General features: G+C 30.5%; 2 protein-coding genes across 2 annotated transcripts; one reads left to right on the top strand and one right to left on the bottom strand.

Annotated features, from left to right (window-relative positions):
* Nucleotides 1-6,260: 6,260 nt before the first annotated feature.
* Nucleotides 6,261-19,879, bottom strand: LOC141684913 (uncharacterized). The gene is made up of 5 exons (XM_074490049.1): nt 19,741-19,879; nt 19,558-19,624; nt 19,402-19,471; nt 6,524-6,675; nt 6,261-6,423 (listed from the first exon to the last, which is right to left on the bottom strand). The coding sequence occupies exons 1-5, from the start codon at nt 19,877-19,879 to the stop codon at nt 6,261-6,263; spliced, it is 591 nt and encodes a 196-aa protein (XP_074346150.1).
* Nucleotides 19,880-23,364: 3,485 nt separating this feature from the next.
* LOC141684195 (U-box domain-containing protein 26) lies at nt 23,365-25,063 on the top strand. Its single transcript, XM_074489039.1, has one exon. The coding sequence runs from the start codon at nt 23,590-23,592 to the stop codon at nt 24,841-24,843; it is 1,254 nt and encodes a 417-aa protein (XP_074345140.1). The 5' UTR covers nt 23,365-23,589; the 3' UTR covers nt 24,844-25,063.
* The last annotated feature ends 1,510 nt before the right edge of the window (nt 25,064-26,573 follow it).

Genomic DNA, 26,573 nt, shown 5'->3' with positions numbered 1-26,573 from the left:
ACTCCCTACAGCTATTTCTGATACTGTATTAGAAGAGTCATTATAGGTTGTAGAGCCTTCATTACATCCATACTGATTTTTTATTATATCTGCAGTATTAGACTGATAACCATTGACAAAAAGTGTTAGAACCAAGACGTTACTGATTGTCTTTGTACTTCCCTAAGTACCGGAAAAACTATTATCTTTTAATTTTATTGATTTTTTTTAGATTCCGTTTATGTTTGAAATTCAAAATAGATATTATATTTTATCGTCAAATCTTGATATTTAATTTTGAATTTTTTCTTCTCACATTTTACCCAATTTAAAGTCTCTAAACTCTTATGTCTTAATATTTTTCTTCTCACGTTTTCAGTAGGCAATGTTATTATATTTAGTGCGACAAAACTGGCTAATCGTCTTATTTAATTAATAATATTAAAATACATATGGTAAATACTATATACAATACAATTTTTTGCAATAATTTTTTTTTAAAATCAAAAGAAAACAAAATCATTCTTATATTGAAATATAATATATTTATGAAATTTACAGAAAAAGCTTTTTAAAAAATGAAAAAAGACAAAATATCAAAAGAAACAAAAAGCCCAAACAACATAAATAGCGTTGACTTTGAGATTTAAAAACCCAAAAAAGAACAAAATACATTTGTCTTAAAAAAAGCCCAGATAAAGCAAACTGCCGTGGCTTTGGGATTCTCAACTTCCATTAAGCAAAAAGGATAACTTCCTTTCACAAAGAAGGCGACAACATTCTCGGTTCAATCAACTTCGTTGTCTACAATGGAGGTATGAATCCGTTCTTGATTTTATAGTTTATATTGCTTACATACTGTATATATATATATATATATATATATATATATATATATATATATATATATATATATATATATGCAATGGAGCTATGAATCAGTGCTTGATTTATAGTTTATATTGCTTGATTGATAGAGTTTTATGTATATATATCTTAACTTAATCGATTAATATTTTATAGAATTTAAGAAATGGTTTGTTCCGATTCATTTTATTCTCAAGTTTTGTATCTTTTGCGTGTAGTGTTCTTGTGAAATTTCTGCTTTGTATCTCATGCATGTAGGTTTTAAGTAAATTTCGTGCTTTATATTGATTGGAATAAATTTCTTATGTAATTACAGATGAAAAAAAATCATATTATAGAGCGAAGATCGTAGGGGATTTAGATAAAAATTTAACCTTGAATCGATATACTGTCTTTATTTAGGTACATTAACATAATACTAACTGTACAGACAATGAAGAAAGTATATGTAGCTTTCTGGCAACAAATGTAGAAGTTTCTGATTTTGGGCAAATTGTAAGTGTAGATTTTACAGCGTTCATTTATATAGTTTTAATTTCTTTTTTATCTTTAAATGTATTTGATTTAATGAGTACTTGATCAGAGAGTGCCACAAGATTTTCAAAGTTTTTGTGGTAGAAGAATTCCAGATCGCTTGAAGATATATTGTAAAACACATAAATGGCGTGCTCGATATGATTCAGAAGTCGGTAAAATATGTGGTCTTGCTCACTTTATGGAGTATTATGGGATTAAGATATATAACTTTGTTCTATTTGATTATTATGGGGATGAGGTTTTTAATGTGAAGATATATAAGGAAACCGCGATTGAAATAAACTACCCGACCATACATCCAAATGAGTGGAAGATAAATAAACCTGAATGAATAGACGGAGAATTCATGGTCGTGTATGGAAACATTGAGTTTCAGAAATCTATTGCTCTGTTAGTTTATGATGCATTTCTGAACAAAAATGAATCTTACTTAATTTGCATAAATAGTACAGACTTGCAAGATGATGAGATTGATCTGGTAAGATTTATTTTTGATTTATTTTCATATCAGCTCAAATTCATACTTTAATATCAGTGGGCATATGGTGAATACTTAAACAATTATTTGTATATATGACAGACACTGAAGCCAGGAACATAAAATTTCTACAAAAACTTAAAACATGGGAACTCTGTCAGTCTGAGGTTTACTACTAAGGAATGAAAATGCGAGGTGGAGAGGGCTGGAGGCCATTGCAAATTTGGGAAAGGTTGGGCTGATTTTGTATCAGACACAGGACTTGGAATTGGTGATTCTATTGTCATGTATAGAATGTATAATGAACTATATAATGTGAACAGTGTAAATGTTTGCATTTATAAACATGAAGTTTATGATAAAGATCTCGATAGAGGTAATGTCATAATTTAACTAGTGTAATTTTTATATTTAAAATATTTATGAATTAAGGATATTGTACAATAGTGAAAACTTATAAATTCTTTTTTTGTGGGGCAAGAAATTTGTTGGCGGCAAAATCATTCTTGAAAATTGTGTCTAAAGATACTCTGGCATGTGGAGGATTTGTAAGTAGTTTTCTATGTGATATAGCTGAAGAGCATATATATATATGTTTGTGTGTTTGTTCGTGTTTGTGTTTTTATGTGTAATGCATAAGCAGAAAATTATTTATTATTTTTTCCAAGGTTGTACCAAGTTTGGTGCGGTACAAATACAGTCAAAAGCTCCCGATGATAGAGAAAATCCGGGCTGAAGGGCATGAATCTTTCATTTCATACAACTCGGCAAATGGATATTTTTACTGCCTTCGATATGTGCTAGTGATATTTCATTTGCGCGAAAGAGATACACTTTTATTTAATATGGATGATAGCAATATCATTTCAACTAGGATTTTTCAGGAAGATGGATTTGAGGTTGATTACTTAAAAAGGCGTATTAGAGGAAAAGAGATGATAACAGGAGATTGGTTTCTACAGGTTCATTTAGATTCTGATAAAGGTATGCTACTTATCAATGTGACAATATCTGATGAAGGTTAAAGTTATACTTATTGTACTGATGGTTCTATATTACAATTTTTTAGATATGGAGGTTGAACATGAATTTGTTGGTGGCCAAAGAGGAGAAAGTCTGTTAATGGAAGAAGACAATGGCATCGATCCATTGCAGGAATTTTGTAATACATTGCAAAAAAGAAAGGATGGAAATATTACAAAAATAAATCTGAAATTGAAGCAGAAAGAGAAGATGGTATGTAATCATATCATTTCACTTTTATAGAATAAAGTTAATTGTTTTTTTAAATATGTATATAATTATGTTATGTTCCTGTAATTATTAGGTGGATATTAATCTACCCACACTTCCAGACTTTATCGTCATTCTTAAATCCAATAACTATGCACAAAATGTAGTGGTACGTTTTTCATTTAATGTTGTACACATTTAACATCTTAATTTTGCCGCAATTTTTATTTTGCTACAAATATGGTTCACTAATTTGGTGTTTAAAATTTAATTAATTTAAACAGAAATTACCAGAGAAGTTGGCTACAACATTTGCAAGTGTGATACCGAAAAATGTTTGGTTTCGGTTCCCAAGCGGTCGTGAAATTCATGTCAAGTATTCGGAGGAGGACCGTAGTTTTGTTAACCTTACATGGTTTCTCAAAGAAGTTAGAAGGTATTCAGCTACAATTATGATGTTCACGCATGAGGGCCTTGGACAATTTATGGTCTGTGCACTAAATCCTGATGCAACTGAAGTGGATTATAATTCTGCAAAAGTCGTTTCCCGGTCGCATTTAACTTGTAGAGGTAACTGCACATATATACAAAGTTTTTACGTATTTATTTTAGGAGACATAATTTTAAATTCCATTCGTCATTATGACTGAACTTGGATACCGATAATTAATTTGTAGATACAATAAGTGGGATTGGTTGCAAATTCATGGTATTCAGTATTGGCGATGCAATAGACTCCGGAGTAATAGTAAGCTTTTAATTTAGCAATACTTATTTTTCCATCGTATGATCTGTATCTCTTTCTCTAGTAATAGTAATTTTTTAACTTATCGATACTTATGATGCTTGTGACAGGCCATACCAGAAAAATTTCACAACTCTTTTGGAAAGTTGATTCCTGCCAAAGTACAATTGATATTAAAGAATGGAAAGATATACAATTGTCAGTACTCTGAATCCACTGGGAAGATTTCTGATCTACTAGAGCTAGTAAATGACAAAATGTTCGAGAGGAAGGATTTTATGTTGCTTACCTACAGAGGATCTGGAAAGTTTGACACTGTCATTTAAGATAGTTCAAAAAATGAGAAAATTCTGGTTAACTGTTCATCAAGAAATAGTACTACTTTAAATACTACATACCATTTTATTTATCTGATGATTAGGATCCCAATTATTAGTCCGGTAATATCAAAAAATGATAGTAGTTAATGAAGTAATGCAGTCACACGCTAATAATGGAAAAGCCGGTGATGAAAATAATAATATTAATACATTTTCTTACATCTCTGTAGATATTAGTGAAGTGCTTCAAGGTGGAATTGAGAAAGTAGGAGAAATTGTTCATATGAATATTAAAGATGAGGTTGATCATGCTGCAAAAGTTCTTGAAGCAGGAATTCAACAAGGAGAAGAAAACTTGGATATGAATGTTGAAGGTGTAGCTGATGATATTGTAGAAGATAATATAAATGATCAGGGATATAATGAACTAATGGCAATGGAGTTCACCGCAACGATGACAACTTCAAATGTGAATAACACATGTCATGGAGCGGTATTGTAACATTACTCCTTCAATTTACCTAGACTAATTTCGCAAATACAATATAAATTTTACTCGTGTTGTGGCTAATTGATATAATTAAAACATATTTTTTTTAGTATATCCCAGCAGCTATACAGCCAGATGGTAGGACATGGATAAGTGGTGAAACTGTAACTCTGAGGATGGGCTTTTAACCTGGAATGTCAAGGTAGTATTTTCTATTGGATTACCTCGATTCTCTGCTGGATGGAACCAATTTGCGACGGATAATGAGCTAGAAATAGACAATAACTTGGTTTTTACTTTTCAGCAAAAAGACTTAATATTCGATATAGTTATCGAATAGTTTGTTTAATCTATACTAAATTTCATATTAGATCAATGTGATCAATATATTTCTGTCTGAAAGATGATGTATTAATATTATGAATTATATTGCTTGAAATTTCGTTTTCTATCTAAATGAAGATGGATATTGGATCTATTCTAATTTTAAAAAAATTCAATTTGTGATGATGTATTAATATTATGGATTAAATTGCTTGAACAATGGAAAAGCTCTATTATTGCAATGACATCATTCATAAGGTTGATTGAGGACTTAGAAATTATAAATTTGCAATCAATATTTTATATCTTAAGTTTAATAACTCGTACAATTTGTACAATTAAATAAAAGTAAAAACAGTAATCTAAGTACTGGATTACGTAGATAAGTATCTCAAGGAATCCTTAATAATAATATCAAGTATTAAAGGCAATTATTATAGGAAATCAGGAAACTGAAACAAAGTGGATAGTAGTGCGTACAACTTTGTCCAAAATTTTAAGTTCTTCTGCATGAATTACGGAAAAAACAATCAAATGTAGAAATATGACGATCACAAACTGATCATGGTCATTATTTAGATAGAAATTCAGAACTGCTCAATAAAAATCCAATCCAGCTTTCGCTCATAACATCAAGCAAAAGAATTCTGCTATAAACTGCTCTATTACTTCTCCTGCGAATTTTATGAAATTAAGAAAGCTTAGAATATGATCAAAACAACATATCACATACAAAAAATAACTTCAAATTAATATATTCATATCAACTCATATCAATTTGTAATTGTAACTTGTAATATCTGCACTGTAATGTTATGTATCATGCGCAAGTGATTCGATACAACATACCATTTTGATTTTTTTGGAAACTGATTTAATGGAGCCTAGAGTCTTTAAGTAACTTGATAGACCTACCGAATTCTGTTAAAAAATGAAGCATGAGATTACTTTCACCATGTACAGACTATAAATAATGATTAAACTTCGAGAAAAATCACCTCAGAAGAGGTCGACGCAGAACACATTGTCATCTGTCCTTGAGATGGTGCTGGAGTAAAATAAGATGTGTCATACGAATCAATGATCTCAAAAATCTTGCTCTTCAAGTTGACATTATCAACACTGATTTGAACATTGAAAATAAACTCTTTTCCAGTAATTTCTTTGATTTTGGCTGGATATCCGGTACTCTCATTTTTGAAAGATTAACAAATTTTAAAGGAAAATAGTTAGTAGTGTGATCAATATATATGATATTAAGTAATCTTTAAAGGCATAGTGAAATTATTAAATTAGTGTATATGGAGGTAAAGTATATTTCTCTACAGAAGTGGGATTGTCAAATATCATCTTCATTGCAGTCTGACCAACAATTTGTTTAACAGCACGATAATGAAGGACAAAATTAAAAGCCTCAGTTGAATCTCCAACAGGTACTACAACCTTGAATCTAGTAATTTTGAAAAAATTAATTAAAAAAGTGGATTAAATGAATGAGATGCACAAAACACAATTTAAGTTGTATCTCGAAATAGATATTTTACTTAAACCTCTTTTCTGTAACAGGAATTAGCTTAATTTCTTTTGGACATTTGAACATGTTTTTCACCTTCACAACCTCCTGTTGGCAAGTGCAACTTAAATACCACCAATTTTCATTCTCCTCTACAACAGTAATTTTAACAGCACAAAGGTAAGATTTCTGCAATAAAAAGAAAATAAATAAAATAGATAAGTCTGATGATATATACTTTTATATAAGATATTACCAAATCTGAAATGTGCCTAAAAGATAGAAATTATAAATTTAAGCTTATAAGCTGATAATTTTAGTAGAGACCTTAAGATCATCGACCTCAGTCTTTTCACAACATGCCCAAACTTGATTAAAATAATGGTCCACTTAACATAAAATGACTTATTATATGCATGATCTAAAATTACAGAGTTTAAAATAGTAAAAAACTTTGAATACAATCAGTTAAGTGGCTAAGGTAAGGGTTAACTCTTACTCCATTTCCTGAAAACAACAAAAGCATGGATAAATGACAAAAATTTCAAAAAATTATAAGCATAAAGACAGACCCGCGTTGACACCAGTTTAAGGTGCTTTTACAATTGTTGAATGACTCTGCAAAAATCATTCATTACTGGATATCCTTGCAAATTAAATATAAATAAATTAGTAACATTTGGATGACTATACAAATAAGAACAAACATGAGCAAGAAAAAATTAAAAATTAATTTATGTCTCTTTTGCTTTCTCACAATGTGGATTTTAGCGTGCTTGGAGATTCATTACAATAACTATAAAAATCTGAAAGAAGTGTGTCAAATTATACTTTGTCAAAATATAATTGCATCATTACAATAACTATAAAAATCGGTAAAAGTAGACAATGAACATTTGTGAAATTGCAACATTTTATTGGTACAAAATAGAAGAAAAAAAATATTTTTGAGACCAATACAAAGATATAGCCATTATATTCTTCTCGGATACACTACCATCTCGTATTCATGTTAAAAATTGAACTGAGCATTTCGTCATAAACTAAGATAATTCAGGAAAATATAAATCAAAGTCACTAATAAACACATTTTATAATTAAATTCATAAAACATATTGCACAAAAATATGTATCTACATTAAAACGCATACAAACACTCAAAACAAATACAAAGAGTTAAATCTTTCTAAGAATTTTAATCAAACAGTTGATCTACAAACCTTTTGTAAGATTAAAAGTGAGAATTTTTGTGATTGCTTTTTATCACGCATTCATCATCCTGTAAAACATAAAAATCAAAACATGATTTGATAAAAAAATGGGCACCGAAGTTAAATTAAAATATCAACAACTAAATAAACCTGAAATTGATTTTTGTGAATCGAGGTTTGACCTATAACCTGTAAAAAAGAATAAAATTGGACCACGTGTATATAGTGTAATCGATATTAGGTATATACTTGAATCAACTACACGATGCACAACTGTTGGTATTGAAATATGAATTATTAACCTGTTTTTATTTGTTGTGTTACATTAACAAATGAAACCCGACTAAAATTCGCATGTAACCTGTAAAAAAAAGAGAGATGAATGAGATTCTAAGATTTGAAAATTATGAGAAGAAAACTAATTGATTATACATGCGTTTGAATTTGTGTATATGTATATATCATTATGCTCTAATTCAACTGAATGCATAAATCAAACATGATATAAATTAGTGATAGTTTCTATAAATAAGTAATTTCAAATTCCAAATTCAAAAATATTACAAATAAAGGAGTATTGGTTAACAAATAATGAGTGATATGAGAAAATCATGGCAATATCTTAATTTAAATTTTAATTTCAAAAAATACCCTTAATTAGTAAACGGGTCAAAATGAAGTTAATTAGATAGTCCATGAATATAGCAAAATGTATAGGAATTGGGTCGTGGTTTTTTACCCTTGGGTAAATTAAGGAGTAGTCACTATCAGTAGGTATTATAGATTAATAATTAAAGCCAATTTTTAATTATTTGTCAAAAAATATCAAACAAATAGCGTGTATTTTAACTCCATGATTGAATTTGTGTTACTAGATTATCAGTATTATTATTTGCTAGTTTATAACTATACTAGCTTAAAATCCGTGTGATGCACCGATTATTTTTAATATTATATAATTTTAAAATTTAATTTGAAGCGAAAATTTTAAACTCTGAAATTTATTTATTAGAAATTTTTGATAATATAATTTGATAATTATTTTAAATATGCATGTGTATAATATAGTGAAATTTTAGTTTTTAAAAAATATCATTCATTCATTGATAGATTTAGTTTTGTTGAAATTCATAGGTGTGTTTACAAAAGATAATTATATTTTAATTAAAAGATAAATTTTAGCTCACATCATTAGTAAACGAATTATCTTTACTTTGGTATAGCAACCAAATCTAACTAATTACATTCAAATTTATTTTGGTTTAATTTGTTTAATCCCGCATCAATGATAAAAAGTTTACGTATCATAATAAAAAAATTATGTTAACTAGAATAAAAGTACATATTATTTTATTTTAGTTGATATAGTAATTTTTAATTTTAATTTTGATTTATCATGAATCAATTGTATAATTTTTTTAGCCCAGATGAATAACATTTATTGATTTATTTTAGTCCGACGCAATTATACTAATTAAGTAATCATCTCTATTTTCATTTTATTAAAATAATTTTAGATATTATACAAATTAAAAAACCCCATAATTACATAAACCCAAACATTGAAACACAAATCTGCAATCAAAATTTTAATATTTCAGCTATTAGGGTCGGATCCCAGTTATCCCTATATTATACCTAATAATAAATTAGGTAGACTTTAATTTTATTTTAACACGGATCAATAATATAAGAAATACCTTTAGTTTGAATTTAATTTTAATTTTGGCATAGATCAATAATATACATTATTATATTTTGGCCTTAACCCCGTTATATCAACCATCTAATTACATTTAGTTTATTTTTAATTTTATTTTATTCCGTTGATATTATATCGACCAACACATTATGTTATATCCTGATTTGATTAAATATTTTTTAGCTCAAACCGGTAGTATTTATTATATTGTTTTAGCCTGAGATAGCAAATCTTGATTTTAGTCTCAGACCCGTTATGTCAACCAAATCCAGCTAATTATAATTTTATTTTTTATTTAGTTTCATTTAGGCCGAAATGAATATTCTTATATTTTAAACCGAATTGATAATATGTATAATTTTATTTTAGTATGGTGACATTATATCTGCCAAACGAACTTACTTTCAATTTATTTTGTTTTAGCTCGTTTATTTTTTGTTTTTAACCTGATGACATTATATCGACCAAACGAATTTGCTTTCACATTTTTATCAGTCTTTGTTATTTTATTTTAATCCGAGGATGCAAATCCAACTAATTGTACGTAATTTATTTTTATTTTTTATTTAGTATTGGATCAATAGTATAATTTTATATAATATTATATATTATTTTTTTTAAATCAAAACCATTAGACATATTACAATTCTATTTGTATTTATATAATTATATTGTGAATAATAATTTATTTATAAGACTGTTTTATTTTAAATATTACTATAATTACAGTGATCAGAGCGACTATCAACCAAAATTTCATTATTTCGTATTTAATATGATAGTATGGATAGATATTATAAAATAAAAATTATATTACTAGTGAGTTTCTAGTTTTAATTTTATATTATTTGCTAGTATATAATTAAATGAATTTAATAGATGATAGAAAAATCATTATAAAAAAATCACAACAAATAAGATTGATAAAAAGTAATCAAAACACCATAACATAATGAACAACTGACTAAATAGTAAAATTATATGTCTCAATAGAAATATCTCAATAAAAAAAACCATAACATACTTGTGTTCCCATTGAAATACCCAAATTGGATCAAATAAATACAAAAAGATGTAATTTAATTGTCATTAGATCAAATAAATATAAAAAGTTAAACATTTAATTGAAAAGAAACTATACTAGCATTAAAATACAAAAATAAATACATACTACAAGAAAATATATAAAACATAAAGATATAATTTTGTATAAATAATAAAAAGTAAATACATGATAATAACCAGTACAATTAAATAATAAAAAATTTGTAAGTACCCGACAAAAACACAATTTTTAGATATTATTTTATTTTTAGATAGACAACCATAATCATAGTGGCGACAAATGTATTTAATATAGTGATGACCCAGAAATTCCACATAATTGTGTCAGTAAATAATTATGTACATGTAGCATTACTCTTGGTTTATATTAACGGGTTTTCTAATGTGCGTCCAAGTGCACACAATTAGCGCTAATTCTCATGAGTTTAGTGCATTTTGATTGGTACTCTAATCATAAATATTAATGGACTCTGCATTTACAACAACTCCACCAATAAAAATGCACCAAACTCATAAAATTTAGTACTTATTATATGCTATTGCGCACACATTAGAAAGAACCAAAGTAAATCCGAACTTCAATCACATGCATGGTGTTTGGGTGTTTGGATTAGTCATTAAATTGCATAGAATGGAAAATCGGGAACCAACCACATTTCTTGTCCATCCAAAACGCGATGCGAAAGTTGAAAGGTAGCCTACCCTAGCCCAATGACACCTCAACTACAAACATAGACACCGGGTTGTGAAATTTATAAAGCCCCAGGCGAAAAAAATTTAGTGCTTAACAATAAATCGAAAGAGGTGTAAAAAATGATATATGATTATGTCAGTCCTACTAAACGAAAAATATATCTTATTTTCTTGGTTATGATGTAGAATAAAAAATAAAAAATACGTGTCCCTAGAATTTTATTTGTGGCTATATTTATTAAAAAAAATTCCTTTATCTATATAAAAAAATGTGCCCCAAAAATTCATTTTTTTGATGCCCTTACAGCAACCCCAACCATGGTGTCACCTAATATACATATTAGGTAAAAATAATGTCACTTCAACCATAAGACCTGTTAACAATAAATATAGATATCATCTATGACATCTTCTATATTTGTTGATCCTGTAGTCATTAGCTAAAATATTCCACGTCAGCTTTGTGACATATTTAAACATATAACTATACATACATATTTATATTTATATTACATTTAATATATATGGATAAAAATTCTTATTTTATATTTAATATTTTTAGCTTATATAATATTAAGTATAAAAATATTATTTTCTTATTAACCAAATTTATTAATTATTTTGACACAATTGCATATTTATAAAAATAGTAATAAATCCAATATGATAAAATATAATAGAACTATACAGTTTATAATATATAATAGATTTTATTCATTATTATTTTTTCATATTTAAATGTGTTATATATTTTGAGTTTTAATATTTATTAAATTGCAATTATATTCAACATTTTTCATTTTATTTATATTTTATTTACACTTTTATTAGATTAAGTATTAAATAAATTTATTTTATCATTTAAAATATGTATTTGAGTATCTGAAAAATAGGTAAAAATAATATTTTTGAATATAGCTAACTATTATAGCTAATACCATTAAAGAACATGTGCTTGCAGTTCAACAAAATTATAGATAATGATAATTTGGCTAATCATTTTAGATAACATGGTTGGAGATGCTCTTAAAATAAGTTAGTATAAAGAGTTTCTCAGGGTAGGTCTTGCATATAAACCTGCTAAGATTTAGCTTAATGTAGACCAATAAGAGAGGCACTTGAGATTCTTAATCACTTGAATAGGAGGTTAATCATGTCAAAAACTAACATTATAATATCCAAAATCACACGGCTCAAGGCACTCTCATTTGTCCTAGACTATAAATCTAACCTCAGTTTAGTTCCTTGTTATCATATAAGCACGCCCTCCAATCTGGAAAAAATGGTTTCTTACTTCCACTTAAGTAATGCATTAACAAGATGTTAGCAACATGCTTTACACTTGTTTAAGATCGCCTAATGTAGTTAGCTAGGGAGTATATTGTAAGTACTTAGTAGCTACAACTAACAAACAAAAGAAATTCACAAGTGCTACACTTAACATTGACAGATCTAGCTAACTTCTTAAGTAATTACTGTATGATATGCTCTATAGATTCATAAAAAAGGCAATTTGATTATGGTAAAATTTGGACCTGTGGTGATGGATGACAATCACCTCCCGCAATGAAATAAAATGTTGTCGGAGGAACCACCTACCATTTTATTGCTGGAGCCGCAATGAAACATTGTTGAAAGTGGCATGGGACTAATTTCGTTTAAAATGATATATTATTCTATTAATATATTTGAATTCTGTGTATTATCATATTTGTCGAATTCACGCGTCCAAATCCTTGGATGTTAGACCCCATTCTTGGTGAGTACACTTGACAAGAAATATCAAACTGGTTGTAATTTGAGTTAATTAGGTAATGTATGAAGCATAATCATATAGCTAGAATGAAGCATGATCTAATTAGACCAACTTAAAGCCACTTTAGTTAGAAGCACTTGTTTAGTTGTTGCTTAGAAGGAAGGCTTGTAGTCTAATTATATGAATTTTAGCTGTCGCTTTTCCTGTTTATATCACAGATGTCTTAATTCATAACAAATTACATTTTTTTTGCTATGAAATTAGTACCCGACTCGGACTAGTTATGAAATGTATTTTCCTAAAATTTTCTCAGTAACGGAAAGGACGGTTGGAAATGATTTTTCAGAATTGACCGGTAAAGGAGGTAGGTTTGGAAAAAAAATCGTAATATAGTTAAACCTCGATAAAATTATAATTGATAGAGTAATAATTTCGTTAAAATTATATTTTTTCCGGTTCCACCATAATAGATACAGTGTATTTTTCTCTCCGATAAGTAATAAATTCGTTAAATTAATATTTTTTTTAATTCCGACCCTATTATTTTAAAGAGGTTTAACTGTATATCAAATGTAAGCAACAAACTTACAAGGGAAAAGTTACAAGTGAATGAATGATGAACAAAAAGACAAACAAACCTGCTAAGAATGTAAAGAATGAAGGAATCAGCATGCAAAACTTGATTGTTCAGAACTTTCTGGGGCACCCATTGAAAGAAAGAAAGGTTGAATGTATGATGAAAAGATGGGGAGAGTGGCCACCATAGAGTCCAAAAGCTGGCATTTCAAGTACACAGAGAGCATTCAACCTTAAGATTCAAGTGATGATATCTGTGGTTGAACCATCACTATTTTTGACTGCATCATTTACAGAAGACCATCACCATCCCCCTCCCAGGTCACCTAATTCGCTATCGAAACTCAGACATACGAGGGGTTAACCAAGACTGAAACCCGAGCAGATCTTAGAAAATCAATAATTTATCTTTCTTTAAAAGTTTTCGTCGGTCTTAAGTTAATCGTAATTTTTTTCTGAACTCCGAAAATTTTTGATTTTAAATTTGTTGGATCGGAATTATAATCCATTTTTTTTTATATTTTTCAAAATATCGCTTTAAAATTTTTATGTTTAAAAAGTTGGTAAGAATCGGGACTCATTCTGATCCTCCTAATTCCGCTCAGGCTACAAATATGGTCAAAAGATTTGACCAAGAAACAAAGAATGCTTGTACCAAAAATGGGCAAGGCCAAATTTCACATTTCTCAGCTTTTTGGGCATGCATGCTCAAGAGAGCAAGGTGTGAACAACAAACATTTGCGCTTTGTCAAAAGAAATTCAGTTAAATTTCTTTAAAGTAATAGGGTCGGGACAAAAAAAATATGATTTTAGCGAGTTTATTACTTACATATACATCTAATTTGAACGATATGATCATAAGTATTGTAGTTCAGCAGAAGATTTGAGTAATGATTCAGTCTAAATCTTCACTTTATCTTTCTCTTTATTTCTGTTTAAACTATAATTCCATTCCCCTTTTCCCGGTAATTAGGAGCTTCTTCCTCAAGTTAGTCATTTGCTTGGCCCATTACGTTACCCTTAGTTATTCAGCATGAAGAGTGAAGACTAATACAAAGAGCTATTCAGCTCTAAGACTATATGAGTTCTCTATTGCTGAAAGTACACTACTCTATGAATTAGTAGTCTTACGTTTCCATACAAATATGCTTCAGAGTAACCGTTTTGACATTCCGCATTACGGATAACAAGCAGATATTTGACAAATATATTAAATACGGTTTTCGGGACCATAACGAGATGCATGTCTTCATATAAATATGCTTTCGAGTGACTGTTCTGACATTATGTATTTACGAATGTTAAGTAGATAGTTGACGAATGCGTTAAATACGGCCATACATAATCTTACGTCTTTATAAAAATGTGCTTCACACTAACTGTTTTCGAACGTTACATTTTACGAATAACAAGCAGATATTTGACAAATGCGTTAAATACGACATTCGGGGCCACATAAATTTGAATCAAAGACATTAATATTTCCGAGTCTCTCGTGTCTCTTTCTTTGGCCTAGCCATAGTATGTAGCACAATGGTGGATGAGACCAATCTTTATCACTCAATATGAAGAAGATCCTTTCTAGCTAACTAGAAGTTATGGACCACATCAGATCCACTAATTCAAGAACACCCACGTGTCATGTAACCACACAAGCCACGTCCAAAGTTGGTCCAATTATTTCAATCAAATCAATCACAAGCCAACTAGTTCAGTTGGTTTACTAGTTAGCCCTCCTGTTTTACACCACACTCCAATGGTGCTGCTATTGGATTATACATGACAGGGAATAATTTTCCCAAAAGAATAGAAAAGTAAATTTAAAGGTATAGAACAAACTTCCCCTCTCCTCCAATCATCCATTGTGTATTAGAAATATGTGTAATACAATTGTTTTAATGTATAAAGCAAATCTAAATACAGCTTTATTATAGCTTTAAAACTTTAAAACATGGGTCAATTCTAGTAACAAGTTTGTTTCTTCGCATTTTAACTAATCGGTTCATCTAAAATTTTGAAATTTATTTTATACGAGTACCCAAGAGGATCTTATGTTATTTAACACTTTTTCTGAATTATTCGATTCGTTTCACATGGTTAAACCTAAAGACATGATTTTATGTAATTCACGTGAAATCGAACCTAGGAATTCTGAGTGTTAAGCTCCTAAAATACAATTGTTTTAAAGTTTAAAACAAATCTAAATACAACTTTATAGCTCTAAAACAAGGTCAATTCTAATAACAAATTTCTCCGAAATATGTTAAGTAACCTGTTTATCTAAAATTTTGAAGTTTGAGACAAAAATCTCAATATCATTCAACATTTCTTCTCAACCGTACGATTATTTTGCATGATTAAACAAAAAGACATGATTTTATGTTAATAACGTGAAATCGAATATGGGACCTTTGAATGATAAGCATAAGTACCTAAAGTCCCGAAATTAATTAGTTGAGCTCTTCGGGATGGGTAGAACCCCTAATTTTTAAATTTAAACAATTTGAAACTTTTTCAAATTCAAACTTTTTGACCTAATGCTATAAAATTAGAGATAACTAAAGGGGGTTTGGGAATATTTGAGTTGAAAAACAACATGGGTTTAAGCTTTACAAAAAGTAGGTTAATCAAATAAAAAGATGCTTATTCCGTGACATCAACCACATGTTGTTGGGTCATGGTGCCACAGCCGTAGAGATTTGGAAAAATTGCCCTAAAGTTAGGACATTCTAACTTTATTACAATTAAACTAATCCTAGTCTTGCAACTACTAGCTTTTAGGCAACTAAATATTATTATCTGCTTTGGAATTCGTATTTGTCACCGTTAATTAGTTTAATCTTTGTGCGCAAGACTTTAAGTAGAACAGAATCTAATCCTTTATTAACTTTATTACAATTTGCTTGCACTGCTAATCCATGTGGATAAGAATGCATGGTTCTTTCAGATGAATTTAAAATCTGCAGTGTGGATTACTATATTTCTCCAGCAGCTGTCTTGTTTCTCCTTTGGCAAGCAATTAAGGTACTAAATTAAAATTTAGGAGTATGATGTTTCTTAAGTTAAGTTATGGTTCGGTTAATCAAAAACCGAATAAAAATTAAACAAGAATTTCATTTCCGTTCAATTAACCAGGTTAAAACACATAATTCAAACGATCTTAAACATGTTATACACGGGGACGGACCCGACCCGAGTAGGCAAATCTAGGCTGAAACTCCGGCTAACTGAATTTTTTTTTAAGAAATTTTTTATAAAGGTACAATTTTTTGTTAAAAATTAGCAAAAATTTTACTTACTACACTTTAAAAATTAGTTGTAATTCATTTGAGCCGAAACTATTTTCAAATCAAAAGGGGTGTCGAGCGAGCACTGATTGAGTCACCGCACAAGATCACCAAATTCAAAATCGTTATACATATTTATAAATGATACTGTCGCAATAAAGTCTAGATGAATTCCCCTTGATGACAAACAAAAGTGAATTTTTGAATGAAGTATAATATATTTTTTGTTTTTTATTTATTTTTGATGATTCATTTAATTTGTCAGTATCTTTTCAAATTTATATTAAAATAAAAATTAATGACCCAATTTTAAAAATTCGTACATGACCACAATTATTTTGACCAGGCCCTGTTTATAGTCTCGGTTACGCTAGCCCTGTGTTGTGCATGCACAATTATATGTGGTAATAGTTTGAAACCCCACCTAGTAGAGGTAAAACACAAAGAAATAGTTGTAGACCAGTGATGCATACATGTGTTGGTTGAAAGTTAAAAGTAGCACCGGAACAAAACTGAAACAACTGAGCGTGTGACTGCAAATTCTGAGCATCTTCTCAGTCGGCAGTATCAATTCATGACCACATCACTACTAAATGCTTCAGTTGGACCTCCAAACATAATTTGTTTGTTTCTCAGTTCCATTTCGGAATAATAGCATGCACGCTAACATTGCTCTTATAGAAGAATGTATTCTTTTTCGAGATTATTTTTGAAATTTTAATGTGATATCATTTTGTAAATTTCACTTCCAATGTATAATCCATTAATTTACGAAATTGAATCGAATATATTAATATTTACATGATAGGATACTCTTAAATTATTCGAATTATTTTATATATACTATTGAGTACTGAATATTAGAAAGATGAGATCCGATTTGATATTAGTTCGATATATAAGAATGATTCAAAGTCGTGTTCATTTTCATTAAAAACGAATTACATTCATTATTAACGAGTGAAATAAGTTAAATCCGGGTATACTAACCCAAACTACTCAGGTTCATTTTCATCGATGGTACAATAAACTAAATACGTGTATATGAAATAAGCAGAAACCATCTGACACTTCTTATATTTCTTGGTGTAACGGTATCTAACTCGTTAGATTTAAATAATGTTAGTAATTCTTGTTATAACACTATCTCCCTCGTAATCTTTACTGAATGTCTAAGTATTTATCAAATAAGTACATGTCTGAGTGTGTTTAAAGAAAACAATTAAGAAATAAACAAGCCAAAATCTTGATAAAGATGATGTTAAACTACAAAAAGAATACATTGACACCCAAAATTACTCACTCCTTTGTCACAACCTGGGGTCAATCAATATTTGGTAAAAGCTAAGAGAGAACATCAAGAAAATAAAAAAAGGAAAAAAGAAAAGGGTTAAAGAGAACAAGCAAAGATTAGCTGGAGATCACGTGCATGGTGGAAACAAAGAGAGGGGGGGACTATAGAGGGGGCTGGCCAAGCTCAAAAATCTTGCCGGGTTGACCACAGACAACATTGAGTTATCTTTGTTGGCTTACATTTAGAATTTGTATTTTTGTAAATTTTAACATTTGTATTGTCCTTGCCCTGTCCCCACGCGTGCACCTCGCAGCTAAATGACACCTCCCCCTCCACCCTCACTGCCACTCATTCTAAGTTTGTACTACTAGACTAGATACTTCTTACCTCACTCATTTATCTGTGTGTTTGAATGTGTTCTTGGTCTATGGATTCATATTAAAACCCGGGTGATGTACAGCGTTAAGATACCCTCACGAACAGCTCGGTACGCTAACCAAGATCGTATATGAGCGGATATACTTGCTAGTGCTTTGTTGGTTCGATTCATAAAGAGAATTTAACTTTGAATGCGATTTTAGAAATTATACAATAAATAACCCAAATGTGATTATAACAAAAAATAAATATATTGCCACTCTAAATATCGATAAATGACTCAAATATGATTATAACAAAAAATACATTGTCATCCTAAATTTGGTCGGTCTGAATCTATTTAGTAACAGTGACAACCCGGATCAAATAAGTTTCGAATTCGAAATAAGCCGAAGCCTAGTAGCCTCACGGACAGTTCGATACGTTGACTAAGATCGTATATGAGCGGATATACTTGCTAGTGAGTTGTTGGTTCGATTCATGAACAAAGTTAACTTTGGATGAGATCCTAGAAATTAATCAATAAATGAGCCAAATGTGATTATAACAAAAGATAAATATATTGTCACTCTAAATATAGATAAATAACCCAAATATGATTATAACAAAAAATACATTGTTATTCTAAATTTGGTGAGAAACTATTTTCTTTGAAAATCCGGTCAACTCTCAGTTTTGAGTTCGAAATAAACCGAAGTCTACGCACACAACTTGGATAAACAACAAACCAACCACATGCAACAGATCATGAATTGTAATGAATTGTAACAGTAGTACTTTTCTTTATAAACATAACAGAAATCTCAAAAATTATCGATATGGGACTTGGGGTTACAGTAACATTGTCTAACCCAAATCATAGTTTTCGAGCGAGATTTTAAAATTAGATATTTAATAATTTCGCTTCTCTTACAAATGAGTATAACTCGAGGTTTTTTTGCTATCGAGCTTACTTTGTTAACTTGGTGCAAGTAGGGAAGAACCCAGTGACACCTAATTTTCATATCCTCCTGTTGTATAGGTCTACATGAGTAATATTATACAAAAGAAAAAACACAAAAAGATGCAGATAATAACACTCAGATTTCAGACCCTATCAAAAAAATAACCCTGACACAACAAAAAGGAGATGGTCTTTGGTGAAGGTAAACGAATAGTAGTAATTGGTATCGACATCTGTGTACAAGTACACACACTTTTGTGAAATGCAAATAACAATGCGGAAGAGGATAAGTAAAAGAAAACAAAGAGAGTGAAACACAAGCTGGACCCTGAAAGCTCATTGGTTTGACCTGTGACCAAATAGATGTACACACCGCCCAACCCCAGCCTTGTTTTGGGTTTTAAAGACAGCACATAACAGCACACCACCGCACCAATGACAACACGGTGAGTTTCTGCTCCCCCTCGGTCAAATTTCAAACGCTCCATTTTAGATGTTCAAACTCCTCGTTTCGTTCTGCTGCATTCGTTAGCCCCGAGATCGGGGACGGAATCAGGAATCAAATTACGGGTTCATTCCATATTATGTGTCATGTTTTGATTAGTAAATTATTAAATTACTCGAATATTGACCGCAAATTATACTTGGTATGTAATTAAATAAATATCAAAATTTATATTATTAGAAAATATATTTTATCCTCTTTAAAATGTAATTTTCAATTTATAAAAATAATACATAAATTTATCTTAATTATCGGTCAACATATGGTCAACTTGATTACTCCCTCTGTCCCAAAATAAGTGTCGCTTTGACTTTAACACGTTTTTTAAGGTACTAAAAAAAGATATTTGCATATATTTTTTTCAAAATTTTTTTTCCTGAATTAAAAGTTTACATTTATATTTTTATTTAGAAAAGAAAATTTATAAAAAAAATGTATACAAGTATCTTTTTTTAACACCTCAAAATACGTGTCAAAAGTCAAATCGACACTTATTTTGTGACAGAGGGAGTATATAATAGTCAAAAGAGGATACATAATAAGAGATGGAGGGAGTATTTATGAATATTTATATTTTTAAATTGTTGGGGACGCTTTTATATAATTTTAAAAAAAATGATGGCAAGATGTAAAATTTTATTTTAGAGGGTATACGCATACCACAATACCCCTAATTAGATCATATCCTGCCCCACAATCCCATTTTTTGAACTTTTGCGGTAAATTTCGTTTTACATCAACCACCGTTAGTCTATTACAATTGTCCCGAACATAAATTCATGCGCTTGTTGGGAGGAAGGAATCTCGAATGATACGTGTTCTCTCTAAAATAAAAAATATATAAGAATATATCCCCATTAATTGAAATATATACAATCTTGCTAAAATACACAATGCATCCGCGGAGATTAATCCCTGCATCAACCCCGATTACTCGTTTTTTTGGGTATGTTCAATACTTCGACATTTTAACAACAATAACACAGACCGGGACATTTTAACAACAATAAAACATGTAAATACTATGTAGTTGATAGCTTCAAACTTTATCAAACTAGGCAACTGGCAATATCCGCAAGTCTTTGTCTTACTCTTACAAAACTCCCTTACCAAACGGTATACATTCAATGCAGTGTGTGCAAGTGTTTACTGGTCTATATATGTTTCCTACAATAACAGAAACAAAAACAATCTAGCACCGCTAGTATTAGAGCATCTCTAACACGGGTTGTCAAGAAGATTGACAAGCTTATGTGTCATGACACCCTTAGTTGCCTATTTATTGGAGTTGAGAGGTTGCCAAAAGGTTGTCTACCAAAGTTGACAAAACTTGTCAACCCTTGCCAACTTCCTAAATTAGCAAAAAGTCATAAAAAACATTTAAAATTTATATTACTCAACCCATTTTTATATTGAACTAAATATAAATTTAATATAGAGGGACCACATGGGCAACCTTTAAAGTTGCTTAATTATTGGAGCAAAATTTTAATAAATGTTGTCAAGAGTGACATGGATGTGAGAGACAATTAAAAAATAATATATTTAATGATTTGTCATGATTTGGCAACTTTGTTAGCAACCTCTATTGGAGATGCCCTTAAAATTCAAATTTAAGGTCTATATACAGATAAATCAATAAAATAATAAATTCGTTAAAATAATATTTTTTTCCGGTCCAACATAATAGACACAATTTATATTTACTACTTATAAAGTAATAAACTCGTTAAAGTAATATTTTTCTTGGTCCCAACCATATTATTTTAAAGAGGTTTACCTGTTAATAATTCATGATAAATAATATTTTTATATAAATTTTTGACTGAAGTCAAATTCAATGGTTATAGCATACATTTCATCTTGATATCCAGAATTTCATTATATTACTAAAAAAATTAAATCATGATATTAATAATGTATACTCCTTCCGTTTCAATATAACTGTCCACTTTCAAAAAAATTATGCATATTAATAAATTCTAACATCGTTAAAAAAGTTATATTAGTTATCATATTTATTGCATTGACTATATTAACTACACCATTGTTTATGGTAGGGAGCTAACCTTGGAAATAGAAACCAGTGATACAATAATTGTGTGGCGTAAAATTTATATTGAAAATATAAACTAAATTTTATATCTTGAATAGTGACATTGAAAGTGTAAGTGGACAATTTTTTTGAAACAAATTTGTTCTTTAAAAGTGAACAGTTATCTTGAAACGGAGGGAGTATTTTTTTTACTACTCCCTCTGTTTTCTTTAATATGTTATTTGAGTTTTTTGTACACAATTCTAAATATTTTGACCGCATTGATAAAATAATAATTTTTAAATTTTTTTCCTAATTAAAATTTTAGTTATATAATTTTATTCACAAAAAATAAAAACTAAAAAATATTATTCTAACTATACGGTCAAAACACTTAGGAGTGTATGCAAAAAAATTAAACGTCTTATAATAAACAACAGATGGAGTAATTTATAACTCACCCGCACCCGACCTCCAGCCGGGGGCACAATAATTTTTTGACCTCACATTAAAAGCCTGTGCTCAACTCCAAGATGCCCATGTAAGAATACTCTACTTGCAGAATAGCTATACAGTATACTTGTTGTATAGCATTCCATCTTCAATGCCCCAAGCCCCCAGGTCCCAACTGTCCTTAAAGACCACGCTTAACACTGCCACTCCTGGCTGCCACCCGGGCACCAGCACACCATGCACAATCCTCCTTGATACTCCTCAAATTTTTTACGAATTGAGTTTCGATTATAAATTTAAAATTCGATCAGACTTGAATAGGAACTCAAATCAGATTTTTTAGTTAAGTTCAGTCCGGGACTAATACTTCCTCTGTCTTTGTTATTTCTTTACATTTTTCTTTTGGAATATCCCATTCATTTCTTTACATTTTAAAACTTACCAAAAATAGTCAATGATTCCTCCTATTTTCCCCACTTTTTCTCCTTTTTCACACTGTTTTTTTCCCACTATCTCTTTTTTATATATTAAAAATCAATGGATTACACCATTTCACCCACTTTTCTTTATCTTTTTCACTATTTTATACATATTTCTTAAACTCCGTGTCCAATCCTTTCGATAACAATTCAAAAGAATGGAGGGAGTAGTATTTAGATCGACTCCCCTCAATGACCTCCCCAAATGCTCCAATTATTTTAAAAATATATAATTTTCGATTCAAACGATTAATCCCAGAGTCTAGGCTGAAAGAGGGTAAAGAGCATATTTGCATGGGAGTGGGGCCCAAACCAGTCAAACGAGTCAGCACTCAACACTACAAAACGTTACGTTTGACCAACCCCTTGCCCAACCAACACCCCAACCTAACCATGGTTAAGTATAATCCAACACACAAACACACACGTGTGGACAAAAATAACTAAGTACTCGCATAGTCAGAAAAATATACACACACACTACTACAAACACTAATAATAATAAAAATCAAACTAAAAATTCCCTTCACAACTACAGCCACTCTGCTATTCTTGTCCTCCTGTCTTTCCCCCCATATAAAACACCCCAATCCCTCACATTTCCCTTACACAATTCCCCCTTAGCATTCTCTCAAATTTCATTCCATTCCCTCCCCACGTACACGAATATAATATCCGTAATCGTGTTGGTACGAGATATAAATCCGATAAAAAAAATCCGTAAAAATGCCCGGAAGTTTCGAATTGGAGCCCCTGGACGTGGGATTAATTCAGATCCCGTATTATTTCAGATGTCCTATATCTCTCGAGCTCATGCGTGACCCTGTCACCGTCTCAACCGGTCAAACCTACGATCGTACCAGCATCGAGTCGTGGATTGCAACCGGGAACACCACGTGTCCGGTCACCCGAGCTCCTTTAACTGATTTCACTTTCATTCCTAATCATACTCTTCGCCGTCTCATACAGGAGTGGTGCGTTGCTAATCGCGCTTATGGCGTTCAACGTATTCCTACTCCTAAGCAACCGGCTGATCCGGGCACTGTACGGACTTTGCTGAACCAGGCTGGCTCGCAATCGAGCTCGGTACATACTCGGCTCAACGCGCTGAGACGACTCAGAGGACTCGCCCGCGACTCGGAAAAGAATAAATCTGTTATTTCAACTAGTAAAGCGCGGGAGATTCTGTTATCAGTTGTGTTTGAGGATGTGCGAGGTGTTAACGAGTTGAGTCTCGAGTCACTCGCGATTGTTTCGATGTTTTCGCTAACAGAATCGGAGTGTTTGTTCGTATCTTCTGATATCGAAAAAGCTTCGTATCTTGTTTCTCTCTTGTTTCACAATTCGATCGATGTCCGAGTCAACTCAGCTGCGTTGATTGAGATTGTGATCTCCGGAACGAGATCGCCGGACATCCGATCGGAGATCGGAAAAATCGACGGAATTTTCTACGGTGTCATCGGAATCTTAAAATATCCGTTATCGTATCCTCGAGCATTAAAAATCGGAATCAAAACGCTATTCGCGCTATGCTTAGTGAAACAACACCGCCACAACGCCGTCGTCGCCGGCGGCGTGGAGGCGATAATCGACAGATTGCAGGACTTCGAGAAATGCGACGCCGAGCGAGCATTAGCAACGATCGAATTGCTCTGTAGAATTCAATCAGGCTGCGCGGCGTTTGCGGAACACGCGCTGACAGTGCCGCTGTTAGTTAAGATAATTTTGAAAATTTCCGATCGCGCGACGGAGTACGCCGCCGGAGCTTTGCTGTCGCTTTGTTCGGAATCGGAGCAGTGTCAGCGTGACGCGGTGGCGGCCGGCGTGTTGACTCAGTTGTTATTACTTGTACAGAGTGAGTGTACGGAACGAGCTAAGAGGAAAGCGCAAATGCTTTTGAAATTGCTTAGGGATTCGTGGCCTGATGAGTCTATTGGGAATTCTGATGATTTCGGGTGCAGCGACGTTGTTCCGTTCTGAAGGTGGACAATTATTTTGAAACGGAGGAAGTAATTAGGATTATTGGTTTTCTTGTTAATTTTATTTTTGTAATTTCAGGTTGAAAATGAGATTATAGAGGGATTAAAGTAATTGAAGAAAAGAAATTAGCGAGGGTATATAGAAAGTGCATTTGTGGAAATGTAAAAGCTCTTTTGATTTTGGAGATTCCTTATTGATAAAAGAAGTTTATTTTAGTGCATTTGTGTATGTTTTTTTTTAAAAAAAATTACGCTAAAATGAATAAGATGTAGTATATCATATTCAATTCACAGGCCTAAAATAAATTTCAAATTCGCACCTTGAAAAATCATATAAATCATGTATCGGCTTTATTAATTGTAATCTGATCTGAAATTCTGAATTATGTGTGATTTATCCGCTTAATCAATTTGCAGTATGAAACTTGTACTGGAAAAAAAATTGAATTCTATCCCATGGGAAATTTATAAATATTTTTTTTTGGAACAAATTTTCTAGAAATCACCAATTTAACCGATTAATTCTGATTAATCCTTTGCAAGATGACTTATCGATTCGATTTTCGAAATCCGATTAATCTTTATAAGCTTTTTTTTATTAAAATATATAAAATAGTTTATTAAATTTAAAATACTATATTGTTTTAACTATGAATAATTATGAAATTTAGGATATAATAAGTATATATTTGTTAATAAATAATTAATATAATCGTAATAATATATTAAATAATATTTTAATATTATAATACATCCGATTTTAACACTGATTAATCTTTCTCGTTAATCCCCGATTTTCCGATTAATCCTAACTCGATATCTTGACCGATCTCCTCCGATTATCGATTTCTATAACACTGAATGTTATTCTTAATACAAATTATTCAAAAAAACAAAAGTATGCTTTGAAAATATCATTAACAGTCCCATGCAATCTTTAATGGGCAAGCTAACTTTGAGTCACAAACCAGTCACTGACCTTTCTACAATGAACCAATAATCTCTTGCACTTAAAGATTTGAAAAGTGGTCAATGGTCAAATAAAATAAGTGTAATTGATAGTATAACTTATCTGCATGGGGGTCCTAAAGAACAGAATATGAGGCCACACTTCAAGTTGGATTACGGGATAGAGACTAGAGTTGGTCTTTCTGATTATATTAACATCAAGCTATGTCCTTTTGGCATTATATTGTGAAATTTGAGAATTTTAGTTGATATAACTAGAAAATTGAACACCTAATTTAGGATCATGGTTATATAAATTGAACGATTTTTTAAAAATTTCCGATATATTATAGATAGACCGTTTAAGAAAGTTTGACATATTTGATGATTTGCTGATAAATTATTTATTTTTTTCAAAAATATCGGTAAATTGTATAGTACTCATTGCGTCTAAATTTATTTGTCATGTTTGATTTTTTGCAGTCAAATTGATCAAAATTTGACTGAAAATTTCACAAAGCACATCATCAAAAATATTTATAAAAATTCTATCAGTAGAAATTATGTTTAATCTAATTTAATATGTATTTTTTAGTTTTTCAAAATAATGAAGGAATTCATTTTTATTTATAATCAAAGTTGACTTAATTTGATCATTAAAAATCAAACAAACTAGATAAATTCAAACGAAGGGAATAATATCTCAGTTAATAAATTCCGATTTCCAAAATTTGTAATCATCTTTTTTCGTTCATAATGGATGACAATGATATGAAAAAGGAG

The sequence above is a fragment of the Apium graveolens genome, chromosome 9, assembly GCF_009905375.1.
Source record: "Apium graveolens cultivar Ventura chromosome 9, ASM990537v1, whole genome shotgun sequence".
In the NCBI taxonomy this organism is placed as follows: domain Eukaryota; kingdom Viridiplantae; phylum Streptophyta; class Magnoliopsida; order Apiales; family Apiaceae; genus Apium; species Apium graveolens.
This window is presented reverse-complemented; position numbering and strand designations above follow the sequence as displayed.